The sequence below is a fragment of the Aethalodelphis obliquidens genome, unplaced genomic scaffold (genome assembly GCF_003676395.1).
Source record: "Aethalodelphis obliquidens isolate GAN/ISIS:26980383/991018 unplaced genomic scaffold, ASM367639v1 scaffold102, whole genome shotgun sequence".
Classification (NCBI taxonomy): domain Eukaryota; kingdom Metazoa; phylum Chordata; class Mammalia; order Artiodactyla; family Delphinidae; genus Aethalodelphis; species Aethalodelphis obliquidens.
This window is the reverse complement of record NW_020838046.1, coordinates 194,330-208,940: the sequence shown is the minus strand read 5'-3', so window position 1 is coordinate 208,940 and position 14,611 is coordinate 194,330. Positions and strand designations below refer to the sequence as shown.

General features: G+C 40.0%; 1 protein-coding gene across 5 annotated transcripts in view; it reads left to right on the top strand.

Moving 5' to 3' along the window:
* The first annotated feature begins 761 nt into the window (after positions 1 to 761).
* CNOT6 (CCR4-NOT transcription complex subunit 6) overlaps positions 762 to 14,611 on the top strand; it is a 67,228-nt gene continuing 53,378 nt past the window's right edge. For 2 of the 5 annotated variants that reach the window (XM_027096486.1, XM_027096483.1), the window contains exons 1-2: positions 764 to 1,123; positions 13,684 to 13,797. In XM_027096486.1, the coding sequence (XP_026952287.1) occupies positions 13,686 to 13,797 (112 nt within the window). In that variant the 5' untranslated portion in view covers positions 764 to 1,123; positions 13,684 to 13,685. Of the gene's footprint in view, positions 1,124 to 13,683; positions 13,798 to 14,611 lie in introns of those variants that run through there. The other 3 variants (XM_027096485.1, XM_027096484.1, XM_027096487.1) reach the window with 3 other exon arrangements.

Here is a 14,611-nt window from a genome sequence, read left to right as displayed (position 1 = left end):
CCCAGCACAGGGCCTTGACCACCAGTCAACTAATGTGCACTCATGCAAGCATCATCAATCCTTTCTCTGCTCATTTTCAATCTCCACCTGAATAGAACATCTTGCTCTTTGAACACAGCTGCGGACAGTTACTCCGGGCTAGGATCCCACCAGAATTGTCCCTGAATTTACTGGACTGAATGACCATTAATGGACCGAAACGTGCCATTAATTAGTTTTTTCTTCATATCTGAGGCAGGATGAATCAAGCCACTGTTCACGACTGCATGTCTTGTCTTTAGGCAGCTCAAGATACTGGCTAAGGGTCAAAAGTCTGAGAGCTTGTCCCTGTTTCCATGTAATAAGCGACACGAAAGGGAGGAAGATCAAGGAAATTGAGGGAAGAGAGGAACAAAAATGAACAGCGTGAGACAAAAAAAAAAGAGAAAGAAAGGAAAAAAAAAGAGCTAGTTGAAAAGCGTAGGAGCGTTAAGAAGATGAGAAAGTAGAAGCAACAAGGCAGGAAACGAGCGAGGAGAGCGGGAAGAGGAGAGGGAGGTCTGACCCTGGAGCGCGCCCGGCCGGCTCACTGCTCCCCATCGCGGGGGTGGGGGAAGAGAGGGACGAGCGGAGAGCGACCTCCCCGGATGCTGAATGGTCGCGCCCGGCGGCGGCGGCCAATGGGCGGCCGGGATGTTGGAGCGGCAGCGTCGGTCGCGGCGCTCGCAGGCTTGGGGTGGGTGGGGGGAGGGGGAAGGGGTGGGACGGCGGCGGCCGCCATGATGCTTGTTTGCTTTCAATGAAAACGAGGGGGGCGCAGAGGAGGAGGAGGCGGCGGCGTCGGTGGCGGCGGCGTCGGCTGCGCGAAGGGGAAGGCAGCGGTGGGTGCAGTGAGGAGGGTGAGGCCGGAGGCCGAGAGGCCGGGAGGCCGTAGTGGCGGCCCATCGAGGCGGCTGAAGAGGGCGGCTGACGCGGTGGATCTCGGAGGGAGAACAAAGAGCAGCGGCTGAGGCGGCAGAGGAGCGGCGACGGCGGCGCTGCAGCAGCGGGCGGGACTGGTATGGTGGTTCCACAGGTCAGACCCCGCTGCACTCACAGGGAGGAGGCGGCGGCAGCGGCGGAGGAAGGCGGCGCACCCCAAGAGGTGAGCGAGACCAGTCCGAGGCCCGGCTGGGCGCTGCTCCCCACACTGCTGCCCACGGGCCCCTCTCGGTCGTGTCCCCGGGACCGTAGCGCGGGGGACTCGAGCAAGAACACCTTGAGTTTTGCGTGCAGCGGGCCCGAAGACTGGAGGAGATGGTGGCTGTTGGGGGTCCCTAGACGCGCGGCTGTCGCCATCCAGTTGGTCCCCGGACCGCGCCCCCGCGCCGAGTCCGGGGCTGGGGGGTGTTGTTTGACGGCGGGGGCGGGGCCGCGCAGGGGCCGCCAGGGTTGGGGGATGCCCTGGCTGTCGACCCTGTCTCTGGTCACCCGGAGGAGGGGAGTTGGTGTCCGGGACTCTTGGCTGGGATGGGTGGCAACTTTGGAGAAGTGGCGGTGTGGGATTGCGCGGAGTGGAGTGTGGAACTTCGCAGTTACCGCAAAGCGGGAAACCAACTGTTTACCCCCTCCCCCAAATGTATTTAAAATTCAGTTTAACACAAATTTTTTGGGGGGTGGGGGGATGGGAATGACATGGTTAAAGAAACCCTTAGCACCAGATGAAGAGATTTATGATATTGCTGAGGACTCAGAGATAGTTCTAATTACTTTAAGTTTTGTGTAATAACCTGAATCGTATCTCTTTTCTTTTTTTCTAAACACCAATCATTATTTTCTTTGGAAATTTTTTTTTTGACTTTTTCTCCTACAGCTTCCCCTGAGAGCCTGCTAATGAACACCTGTAACCTCTTCTTGAACTGTTACTGCAAATGACAACATTGTGAATGGTCATCTTGCTTTTCCTTTTTGGATTTGTTATTGTGTTAAGCTGACGTTTAAATAATCTCCTTTAACATGAGTTCCCATACTTACCTGTTTTCCAGGTGGATTGCCCCATTAGTGGTAGTGTGGAATCTTGCCTCTTTGTGTCTGGGGGTTTTAATTTTGGAGAGGAAGAGAGTGAATATGAACAAGTGAAAAATAAAATGGCATATAATAGCACTTTGTGTTTTTCACAGTGCACTAGAATTTATCATCCCAAAACAGTTTTGTAGGCTTTAGGAGCTGTGTCCATTGATCAAAAGGTTTTGAAGACTTGTTTTATAATTGCTATCAGAGCAATTATCGCAGTCTTTAGAATGTGATGACTTGTAGAATAAAAATTGCTTAATATTTTTAGACCAGTGATCTAGTCCAGTCAACTTGCTTTAAACAAAATATTTGAATAGCTGCTGTTGAGGAAACAGGCCTAGAAAGGTTAAAGTGACTTGCCCAAGATATTACAGTTAAGAGGGAAAGGACCAGGTTTTGTGTAAATGGGAGAGCACATGGGAGTGAGGTACTTGATGGAGATTAGTTTTTTTGGGAGGGTGGAGTGCGTTTTAATGGCTGGAAGTTATTTGAGGTAGTTGAGTCTGGTCAGTTCTCAGTAGGTGAATAAGATACTTAATGAAATGGTCAAAAAACGAGGATGTGACAAAAGACAAAGTTTCCTGTGAGACTCAGAATATTTTGCATAGTTTCAGAAGTGTCTTGATCATTGGTAACGTAGATGAGGAAGCTCTTTTGAATGCCTGTTTGATTTGTAGGTATTTTCAGGTTTCTTAAACCTTGGTGGCAAAGTAAAACTTTTCAGACTCTTGAACAGATATGAGTTGGTTACAGAATTTGGTCCTGGCTACAAATAAAGGCATTTGCTTCTGTACTTATGGTTCATAAATAATGCATTTATTTTGGTTAATGTGTAGGCATTCCACCACGTTCATATTAGCCTTTTTTATATTTAAAGCATAAACCTTTTTCATATCATAGTGCAACAGAAAGGGATAATATATGTAAGGCATCCTGGAATAAAATGGTCAAGGTTGCTCACAGCTGCAGCCTTTGGGCCATGAGAGGTGAGGGCCGTCTTCAGCACACTGGTAACTTTCCCATATGGAAGGTATACTGGTTGGGAAACTGCTTTTAAAGTGTTTATTTGCATGTAAGATGGGGACTCATTTAGACTGCCTTAATCTTACCCTTCTCTGGGCTTTACCTCTCCCTCATCCATTTTTATTTTCTTGGTAAGTTATGTGCAAGGAATAGTATATGCTGGACATAATGTTAGACCCTGGGAATTAAAAAGTGAATAACACCCATTTGCTGTCTTCTTTTTGTAGTCTTAGTAGGTGTACAGAGTGCTGTGGGGAGAACAGTAGAGAACGATGAAATTTGTAGAATGTGTGGGAGCAGTTTACAGAAAATAGCACGGAATAGGTGTTTGTCAAACTGGAGAGATGGGGTCATTTCAGACAAAAGGAACTGTGGGTGCACTGAGGTGCCAAGTGTTGGGGTAAGGCCAATATCGATGTGTTACTGAAACAGGGAGAGATGAGACACTCTCTCATCTCTCCCTGGAGAGACTGGAGATGAGCCCGCAAAGGTGTGTCCATCCTAGATTTTGAAGAACCATACTTACTAAGCTAAAAGTGAGGTTTATATCTTTATTCTGTAGCAAAGGAGTGAGCCAAAATATTTTTCATAGGGGAACAAGGTGATTTAGAGATCATTTGGGCATCAGTGTGGAGAATTAAGTGGAGCCATACATATAAAAAAGTCACATTTGAGATACTGTGGAGTTAGTGACTCTGAATCTATTTTAAACTTGGCTATAGGGTCTTTTGTGTCTGATCCATTTTATAGTGGGCTTGAGGGCTCGGTTCAATTGCTCTATAATACAGGGTAATTTAAAATCAAAATGTTTTGAAAAAAAGTTAAGAGCAATAAAAAAAAATGAAACCCATATAATGGTACATGTGAAAGTTCAGGCATTCAGAACTTGTCTTCTGAGTTAGGCTTAGGCAGACTGTAGAGCTTAAGCTGGAAAAATCAACTCTCTGCTCACCAGAAATGAGAGCCACCAAGCTTAACGGTTATGGCTGTCCTAATGGTCTGTGAGGATATGGACTGTAAACATTTTGTGAAATTGGGGAGAGGGCAGAGTTTTTTCTCCTGTATATTATTGGAATTGAAATATTGAAAATTTCTTAAAACCTCAGAACTCCTCATACAGCTGTTAATTTATATAGTCAGTTCTGCTGTAAAGCAACATGTGAGTTCCTAAAAATCACCATGATATGGAAAATTGTGCAGTAAAAACTACAGGCCTTTTGGGAAAAGTGGAACTAAAGCACAACACTCAAAACTTTGTCAGTGACTTATTTTAATAAAAAGGAACCTGGTGGGCTTCCCTGGTGGCACAGTGGCTGAGAGTCCGCCTGCCGATGCAGGGAACATGGGTTCGTGCCCTGGTCCGGGAAGATCCCACATGCCGCGGAGCGGCTAGGCCCGTGAGCCGTGGCCACTGAGCCTGCGCGTCCAGAGCCTGTGCTCCGAAATGGGAGAGGCCACAACAGTGAGAGGCCCGCGTACCGCAAAAAAAAAAAAAAAGGAACCTGGTAAAAATGGTAGCATAGTTTTACACATGTTAAATGGTTATGGTATACATAAATACTACAATAAATGTGTCACTTTACCTTGAAAAAGACCTGGTTTGCTTGTGTTAATGGGCATCAGAAAGGTTGCTGCTTGTGAGTTATTGTACAGTGGTGGAAGGAGAGTTACCTGAAATCGAATGGAATGTTACAGTAACACCAGAGGTGGGTGGGTGTGGCTCAGCTCTTGTGCACACACACAGAGTGAACTGATGTAGCTGGTAGGTGTTTTAAGGTGTGTGTATTTTGTGTATTTCTATGCAGCTCAGTTCAGCTGGGGGCAGGTTTCTACCTTCGTCTAGTTTTTTTCACAGAAAAAATCACACATAAGCAAATGGGAATTTTGTGTTAAGCTCAAATTTTCTAATATATCGGTTACGTTGGAACAGATTATTTTCAGAATAAGTGATACAGCAGAACTGATTATACTTGAACACAGCATTTTAAAATAGGGCTAAAACTCAGTTCCAAAAATACTGGAAACACCCATGTGTCAGGCACCATAATAGACTTGCTCCTCTAATAGGGCTTATGCTCTTTTATTCTAAATGGGTTTATAATGGTATGGAGAGAAAAACAGATAAACCAATAAAGTGCTCATCAAGTTATATAGTAATGAGAAATACACAAAGCATTTGGGGCATGCTAAAGAAGGAGCAACTAATTCTGCTTGGGAAGCTTGAGGGGGTCATCTCAGAGGTCTTTGGGCTGAGCTTTGAAGGTTGAATAGAGGTTTGTTAGACTGAGTAGGACCTTTTAGTGAGAAGAAAGAACATGTGCAAAGTCAAGTTACGTACAACTTGGGCTGTGAAACATAGAATGCAAAGATGAAAGGGACAGGAGGAGTGACCAGAAACAGTCTGAATAGTCTTAGGCTTTTTCTTAAAGTGTTGAGACTTTCGTCTGTATATAATAGGGATTCATTGAGAGTTTAGGTGGATAGGGGTGGGGAAATTGTGTGTGTGACATACTTTTTCAGGAGACACAGTAAAAATGTGAAGGCTGGATGAAGGAGGCGGGGCCAAGAAACTGGGGTCAGAGAGTTCATTTAAGCCCTGTGAGAGAAATATTCTAGAGTTGTTAAAGGCTTCTTGATGATTTATAAGGTCAGCATTTCATGAATAATTTTCTTTCTCAGTTTTTAGGGGAAAAAAAGACTAGTGGGTCAAAACTCATTGCTACTATATTAGAACTTCCCAAAATGATTGTATACATGAATTAGCAGCTAGAATAAATGTTGAATGCCTCAAAAGGCCAAAATTCCAACTAGATAAGGGTAGCTAGAATACTGTGATTGTAAGAGTGGGAGGAGCAAATAGATTATGGTAACTGGCAAAAGATAAGAAAGAAATGGAAAGATTTCTGTTGGTAGCCATCATTGCTGAAGGTGTAAACTAGACGGCTGTTGCTTGTCTCATACTAAGAGAACAGATTTAACATTGATGGCTCCCTCTCCTTTCCTTTTTGATCTCGGTGATGTTTCATCACACAAATCATGGTTTGACTTAATGTTAGTAGGCCCTCAGCTTTGCTGGCTAGATCATAAATCTAAATTGTCCTAATATGTTCTTTTGTTCCATACTTTATATTTGACTTAAAATATAGAAATTAAAAATTTTAAGCTAAGAAGTGTTTGTGTTTTAAATTGAAATTTGTGGATGACCTATACTTGGTGTATCTTTATAGTTCTATTTTGAGTTAATTTATTGAGTTGAATGAAATTGCTAGTATTTGACCATTTTTGACCTTCAAAATTGGTAGTTTCCTGTGGTGTTGCAGTACATTCAGGCTTCTCTCTGACTGTATTTTATATTCACTTGTGTTATTAGGCACGGGCACATGATTAGAATTGCATTTTAACAGCAGTCTAGTAAACTCTTATGGGCTGTTGGTTATTGGCTGGGCACTGCGGATGCAGATGGGTATGCCGGTCTTCTTTTAGAGCTTAGACTAACTACTACATCTGCTGTTTGACTCTGTTTTGGAGGAATATTTTATCATAATTTTAAAATTTTTTTTCGCAGAGGTCTTACTGATTGGAAATTTTAGTTAAACCAATATGGACTTAAATTTATTCTTATTCTACTTGAGAAAAGGATTTAAGGAATTGAGATTTTGGGAGGCAGGAGGAGGTGGCTACAGAAACCTTAAGTTCTTAGAAATATTACTAAGATTATTTGCCTTTTTCATTCTCTTCCTCTTATGAGTATACAGTGGAGTTTTCCAGAGAATGACAAAATGATATGTAATATCTGATCAGTTGAATTCAGAGCAGATAGGTGAATCCAGCTGTCTTCTAGCATGTCAGACCTTAAAGATTTGCAAAAATGTAAGACAGTGTCACTCTTCTCACAAAATTTTACTTTTTTTTTTTTTTTTTTTGCGGTACATGGGCCTCTCACTGTTGTGGCCTCTCCTGTTGCGGAGCACAGGCTCCGGACGCGCAGGCTCAGCAGCCATGGCTCATGGGCCCAGCTGCTCCGCGGCATGTGGGATCTTCCCGGACCGGGGCACGAACCCGTCTCCCCTGCATCGGCAGGCGGACTCTCAACCACTGCACCACCAGGGAAGCCCTACTTTGTTCTTGAAAGTAGTTACTTTTCATAAAAATGTTAACATGTGATAGGTTTTATTATATTTAATGAGTAATACATATTTTAAAATTCCTTATTTCTAATTTCTAGTATGGTAAATGTTGATAGATATAACCCACACAATTGAAAGGTCTTTGAGGTACTTGAGTATAAGGGTCCTGAGATGATAGCATTTGAGGTCTGTTGTGTTAAGTATTAGGCAGAGTTTGGGAGTAGAGAATACAGGTAAAGAGTAGTTTGGAAAGGTGATACATCTGAGAAGGAAACTCAGGGGCTCATGGTCTTAGCAACATAATATTTGGAGAATGAACACAAGATCTTGGTTTCATCAGTGACAGAATTCTAGACTTGTGTGAGGCATTGGAGTACAGCTTTGCAGCTAGATTGTCCCAGGTTCAAATCCTAGCTCTACTGCTTACTAAGTGTGTGCAACCTTGGGCAAGTTATTTAAACTCAGAGTCTCAGTTTCCTCATCTAAAATAAAATGAGGATAGTGTCTGCTTCATGGATCGTTATGAGAATTAAATCGAGATAATTACCAGTAAATTATTGCATAGTGGTTGAAAGCATAGACTTTTGGATCAGACTTGGGTTAAAATCACAGTTGTGCCAGTAGGATCTCTGTGATCTCAGGTAAATGACTTATTTTCTGGACCGTTCTTTCTTTATGTATGGAGAATAATACAATAGTATTTACTCATAGGAGTCCTGAGGGTTAAATGAGATAATGCATGTGAAGGGCCTGCCAGTTGGAGAGTGCTCAAAACATGTTAGCTGTTATGTGCCTAGTTTAGAGTATGGCAGATAGGCACTCCAACACAGTTTTGCCATTACCCCCACCTGTTTGAGGTTTGCTCTTATTTTGCCATAGCATGTCACTAAGATTATGTTTATACAGTTTTACCTTTAAGTTTGTCCCTTTGCTTCATATCCCAGCCTATCCTAGAGCGAATATTCTCAGCCTTTGGTCACTTAGGTCCTTTCTGTCTGGTTTCTCTAGATTTTGCCTTCAAGATTAGAGGCCTATGTTAGTTTTTCTTACTCCTGGTAACATGGGCACTGCTTCTGTTAGCATACTTATCTCTTACACAATGTTTGCTTTTTTTTACTGTCCCAGCTTATCCCCTTAATTCTTATAAGTATTCACCAAACACTATTTGCCAGGCTCTGAAAATATAAAAATATTTAAAATGTAAGTGCAAAGACCCTATATTAGAGTAGGTGAATGAGACATGTCAAAAAAAATTAAGGTGGGATTAAAGAATATAACATTAGAAATATCTTCAAGGTTCAGGATAGCTCAAAGCTGGGAATGATAAACTCCTGTGTTTATGAGGGGTAGGGAAGAAGTCCTAAATTAGAGTGATGTTTGTAAAAAGGGTTGTAGTGTGATTACATCGTCGTAAGATTTTTGTTTGCACTCCCCAGTAGATTAAGATCCAAGATCATGTACGTATTTCCTATTTATTCTTTATTCCCAGAACCTGGCAGAGTGCTTGGCACATAGAGGCAGAAGGTGCTTAGTATATATTGGTTGAATGAATGATTCTGTAAAGAAAGCTCCCTTAAGGAAGCATGGTTTGGATGTATTGAATTGTTTTTTTTGGATTTTTCTTTGAAAACCTGATTTTGAGTCATGAAGGAATGTTTAGACCAGTTTATTAGTACAACATGCTAGGTCTTACACAAGACACTGGGAGATACAAACTGGGGTGATAGATGCTGTAGTAAATGTATGGTGTGCAGAGGAAAGAGTAGTGAATTTGTGCCTTTGTTGGGAAGGGCTTACAGGGACTCTGACATCTAACCTGAGTTGCCGTGAAGCGGGTGAGTAGGAGTTTAGGGTGAAGGTTTCCTTTGGTGAAGGGATTAGCATGTGTTATTGAAAGACTATGCCTTAGAAGTAGGTTTGCTTTGATTAATTTAAGACTTTATAGGGTAACTTGTGTGTCAGTGGCTGAAGATGAGTGAGAAAATAGTTGGCCTAAATCCAGATTGTAAAGGACTTTAGCTAGGTAGGCAGAAAAGGCCATCTTAGATTTTTAAGCAGGAGAGTGACATGAGCAGGCATCTATCAGGAAGGTATAGAGAAGGTTGTTTAAAAGTTACAGCTGAGAAATGAGGGTGTAAATTAACTTCAGTAGCTGTGAAAATGGAGAAGACAGGTTTAGAAGTCCTGAAGAGGTAAAAATCAGTGGGATTTAGTGAAAAATTGGATAAGACGTAGTGAAAATTTGGATAGGAAGAAGTAAATTGGCAACAAGGCTAGTGGCACTACCTTTTCATATATTCCATAACTTGTAGCTTTGTGAGGCTCCTGATCATCAAATAAAAGGATTTTTCTGCACATGAGTTTATTTCTTCCTTCTCCCCTCCCTTCCTTTTCTCTGCGCCTTTTCCTTTTTTTCTCCTTTGTATATGTAAAAGAAGTAAAGCACCAAGAATGGAGGAGAAAATGTAACAAGCAAGGAAAGGAAAAGAGGAAGTTAGCATTTTATCTTGTCAGTTAAGATTGGCTATAACTCAGCCTCATTTCCCTTGGAAAAAAACCTGGCCAATACAATTTAAAATAAATTATTTAACTTCAGAGTGCCTTTTAACAAGAAATGCATTTTTGTACATTGCCAAAATAACATGATCTCATAATAATTCATTAATATTTCAAAATATGAACTAGGTATTAAATGTTTCTCGAACAGTCCGCAGAATGTCCTTTGTTGCAGATTTGTGGATCCTATATAGGGACCATTCATTGCATCTCATTCTATATATCCCTTAATTCTCTTTAAGTCTAGAATAGTCCTGACACCAGCTTGTTAAAGGTAGCAGACCATTTACCCTGCAGAAAGTCCTGCATTCCAGTTGCTTCTTTGGTGTCATCTGGCTAGTTCCTCTAGCTCTTAATCAACATAAACATTGTTGGTGTGTATTTCATATTCTGTCAGATCCGAAGACCCACAGTATCTGGTTCTGCCTCCATTAGTGTTGGGAAGATTGATGAAGGGGGTAACAGTTTATTCCTCTCTTGAACATTTTCTACCCTATAATTAAAAAACAATCTGGGTGGTGGTGTTACCTTAGCATTATGCCAGTGCCAATGATTCATCTAATGGTTTTAACCCAGTTTATAAATCCTGTTTTAAAAAGGCTCATTAGGAATTATGAAATGATGTTGTTTTTGTTTTTTTTATTAATTCTTTAATTCTTCATTTATTCTTTTGTAAAATAGGACACGTTTTCACCTGGGGCTATTTGATGACTATTTACAGTACCCACTGAAAGGATAAAGACTTAAATCTTTCTCTTTAGTACCAATTTTCTTAGTTTAAAAGCTGCCTCAAATGGTGGCTGACTTGCACTTATGGTCTCTCCCCCGCCCTGCGCCCCCCTGTGTCTTCCCTCTTACCCCCCTCCCCTGTGTATTTTTTAAGCCATTTCATAAAATGTTTAATAATGAAAGCATATCTTTCTCTGCTGGTAAATAATGTCCTGTATTTCTTTAAGGTAAATAATTATTCTAAGATACTGAAAAACTTTCTCTGAGATCTAGATCAGGGACAGATTTTATGCTGCCAGGATCAGTAGTGATGTTTGGCACTGGACTGGAGGAATTAGAGATTGAATAGTCAGGGGCTGTATACCTGCTGACTCTGGCCTACCTATTTTTTAAAAGTCTTTTAATTCTACTTGACAGTTTTCAAGCCTCTTTTGGAAACATTTTATTCTTTTTAGGTAGTAATCTGCAGTGGCATACTGTATTTTTTAGAGAGTAAGATCTGCTTGTTGATTTCAAGCCTTGGGAAAAATCCTAAATTGTTTGTATTCTTATATCCTTTTCTCTACCTAGTTTCCAATACTATGTTCGGTTGGACTCCAAGAAAAATGGGTGGGGTTGCTCACTGGGCAGATAGGCTCCTCAGAAGGGCTTGATTGTCTAATTTGCTGCCGTTTCTTTTATTCTATCATATTCTTTTTTCCCCCCACTTCCTAATCTGCACTGTCAGGGATTTGGAAAATAAAGAAGATCTCCTCACTGCTTTCAAGTAATGAGCTGTCTCTTAAATTTTAAGGCAACACATCATATGTCATGAAAACCAAGAAAGGGCATGGTTGGCCGCTTAGGCAGAAATCATGACTCTTTGATGGAATGACCCCAGGTCTAGGGCTTGGATTTCAGATTTCAGTTCAGTAATACTTGTATTTATTCTCTGAAGTGTGATCAAACTCCGGACATTGATTCACACTAAATAAGCTCACATGAGAGAGGTAAATCAGACTTCTGAACTTTCACTAAGAAGTCAAATGATTAATAATTAATAGTAACTCAAAATACTAACCTCAGCTGGAGAGAGCAGCTTACCATTATTAAATTCTGTTTGGAAAAGCCAGTGAAGATCACACGGTCGTAAGTAAAATCTAGTCAGAATAGTGGCATTTGGGTGATCTTAAGGAATCTTAAGGGATGTTGTCATCAAGCTCTGGTAACCTTACACAGCATTTTGTTATTACTGGTATATTCATATGATTCAGAATGGGCACTTGCTTCACCATATTGTCCTCTAGATGGAACAGGAACAGTTCTTGACTGTATAGCTTTCTCTGTTAGGTATTTTTTGTATTAGTCTAAAAACTTCAGGCACTGTATTTCTGTTTTGGAGAAATTAACGTGTAGGAGAACAGTTTTATTAACAGTATTTGACAAAACAAAAACGTGCTGTTTCTTATACAGATGATTAGTCTCACCATTTATATTTTTACTTTCTTCAAAAAGCTTTTCAGGATTACTTATCTCCTGTGTTTTGACTACATGGTCAAAACCATTTCTATGTTTGAAAGATAGCTCTACTTCTCATCATTAGAGGAGCAGCATAGCATAATGAAAGTTGCTTTAACTTTTTTCCATTTTTTTTATTGTAGAAAATATACATAACATAAAATTTACCATCTTAACCATTTTTAAGTGTAGCATTCAATGGTATTAAATACATTCATAATGTCGTGCAGCCTTCGCCACCATCCATCTCCATAACTTTTCTTCTTGTAAAACTAAAACATCGAACCCGTTCAACAGTAAGTCCATTTGACGTAAGTGATTGCTGACTGGCTTACTTTAAATTCACATGATGGTAGGTTTTTCTCCAGCTTTATTTAGCTGTGTAGGTATCCAGAGTAGGTAGAGACTTGGTTAAAGCAGATTATGGCTCATCCAAACACATAAGGTGAAGTGAGACTGGAGCAAGGCGTTTGGGAGAATATGCAAGGAAGTGAGATTTCATTTCACCTGAATATTTCAGAATATTTCTATAAGAATAAGAATTTAAAAAATAACCACAAGCAAAATGAACAATAGTCCCAATATCAACTTAGGTTTAGTTCTTCTTCAAATTTGTCCAATTCTCAAAAATGTTTTTTACACTTGATTTGGTCAGATCAGACCCAAACAAGGTCTATACATTTCATTTGATTGTTGTGCCTCTTAAGTCATTTAATATCAACTTCCTTTTACTCCTCCTTTTTCATATCATTCATTTGTTGAAGAAACTGGGTCTTCTGTCATATTGAACTTTCCATGGTCTATGTTTGGCTGGCTGTATTCTTGTGGCATTATTTTAAAATTAAGAAAAAATTTTTTAATCATGGTAAAATTATAACAAAATTTACTATCTTAATAATCATTTTAAGTGTACAGTTCAGTAGTGTTAAGTATATTCACATTGTTGTGCCTCGTGTTATTTTTAACATGTTCCTCTGTCTCCCTTACTTAGTGTAAACTGGTACTAGATCTAGAGAGGCTGATTTGATTCAGGTTCAATTTTACTTTTAATTTTTTGGATGAAGGGGCAAGGGCATACATAGTGTTGGCATGTAAGTCTAGTTGTCCTAATACTGAGATCGATCCTTGGGTTGAGGTCTTACAGCCTGATCTATCTATTTAAAATTTTTTCATTGGATTTTTTTCACCTAATACTTTTATTAACCGTTGATGGTCATCCATTTTTTCATTAGAGATTGTGAAATAGTGTTTTTTCTAATTATGTAACTCTTTTTACATTTATTAGCTAGAATTCTGTTAAGAACATTTCCTCATCTAGTTTCTGCCAGAAATGCAGGATAAATGCTTGATTCTTTCCCTTTATTTTCCAATTTTCGGGTGACTGCATTTTTTTTTTTCTCCTGTTAAAGTTTTGGATTCATGCAGTTTGAAATGTAGTCTTTCTTTTGATGTTCAGATTGTCATGTCTGTGGCCAGTGGGACCTCTTCAAGCTGGCTCCTGTGTCCTTCACAGCCACAGCATCTTTCTTAGTGTCCAGGCTTATTTGTATTTTTCCTGTCTCAGACGTGAAATCTTCCATTTCTCCAAGGAGCTCCTAGTTCCTTTTAGTGGGAAATTGTGTTTAGAGATATAATATGGGTGTCTACTTTTAAAAAAGATGTTATTTTCAGTTATTTGATTCTTCTGGGTATTGATTGGTTTCTTTTCTTAATTCAACAGGCATGCCCAAAGAAAAATATGAGCCCCCTGACCCTCGGAGGATGTACACAATTATGTCCTCTGAGGAAGCAGCAAATGGAAAGAAATCACATTGGGTGGAGCTTGAAATAAGTGGTAAGACATGCAAGCAAAAATTTATGGCATGGAAGTTAAGATATGGTAGAAAATTGTTTTCTAATGCTAATACACAAGGAAAGCAATGTTATGTTTTACCAGTGCTAATTTATCTTAGAAGCTGGAAGTTTCAGTAGAAAGAACATGGTTTGTGTCAAAGTTCAAAACCCATTCATTGCTTATTCTCTCACTATCAGTGTCCTTTTGTAAAATGGGGATAATAATATCAAGGATGGAATGAAAATAACACATGTGAAATGCCTAGTGTACAAAGGTTTGTTCTGATACTTAATTCTCTAATAAAGTAGGATAGAGCTTTTACATTATCAAATTACAGGTTTCCAATGAAGTGGGAAATGCCGGTTCTATTATAGGTTCTGGGATAGATTTGTTTCTCCTTATTTTCTTCATTTGCTTTTTCAGTCTTAGTCTCTGGGGACAGCCTTATTCAGAAACAAAATCTTAAAAGCGATTGGAACAGCTCTCAAAGTTCCCTTCTGCCTTTAATTCAGTCTTCAAAAGTGGCAAAGGGACATTATTACTTCTCAAGGCAACCAGTGCTAAAGAAAGTTTGTGTCATGTTGGCCTCCCCATACTTTCCTTCTAGTTTGTCTTGGTTTTGCCTTCTGAAATAATACAGATCAAGTTTTCTCTTCTTTCACCTGACTGCCCTTGATTTTTCTTTTTTAATTAATGCAGCAAACATACTGAGTATATGCTATGTGTAAAACATTTTGCCAGGTGCTATACTAGGCATATGGAAAATATATAGATGAAAAAAACATATCCTCTTTCATTCTGAAGCTTATGCCAT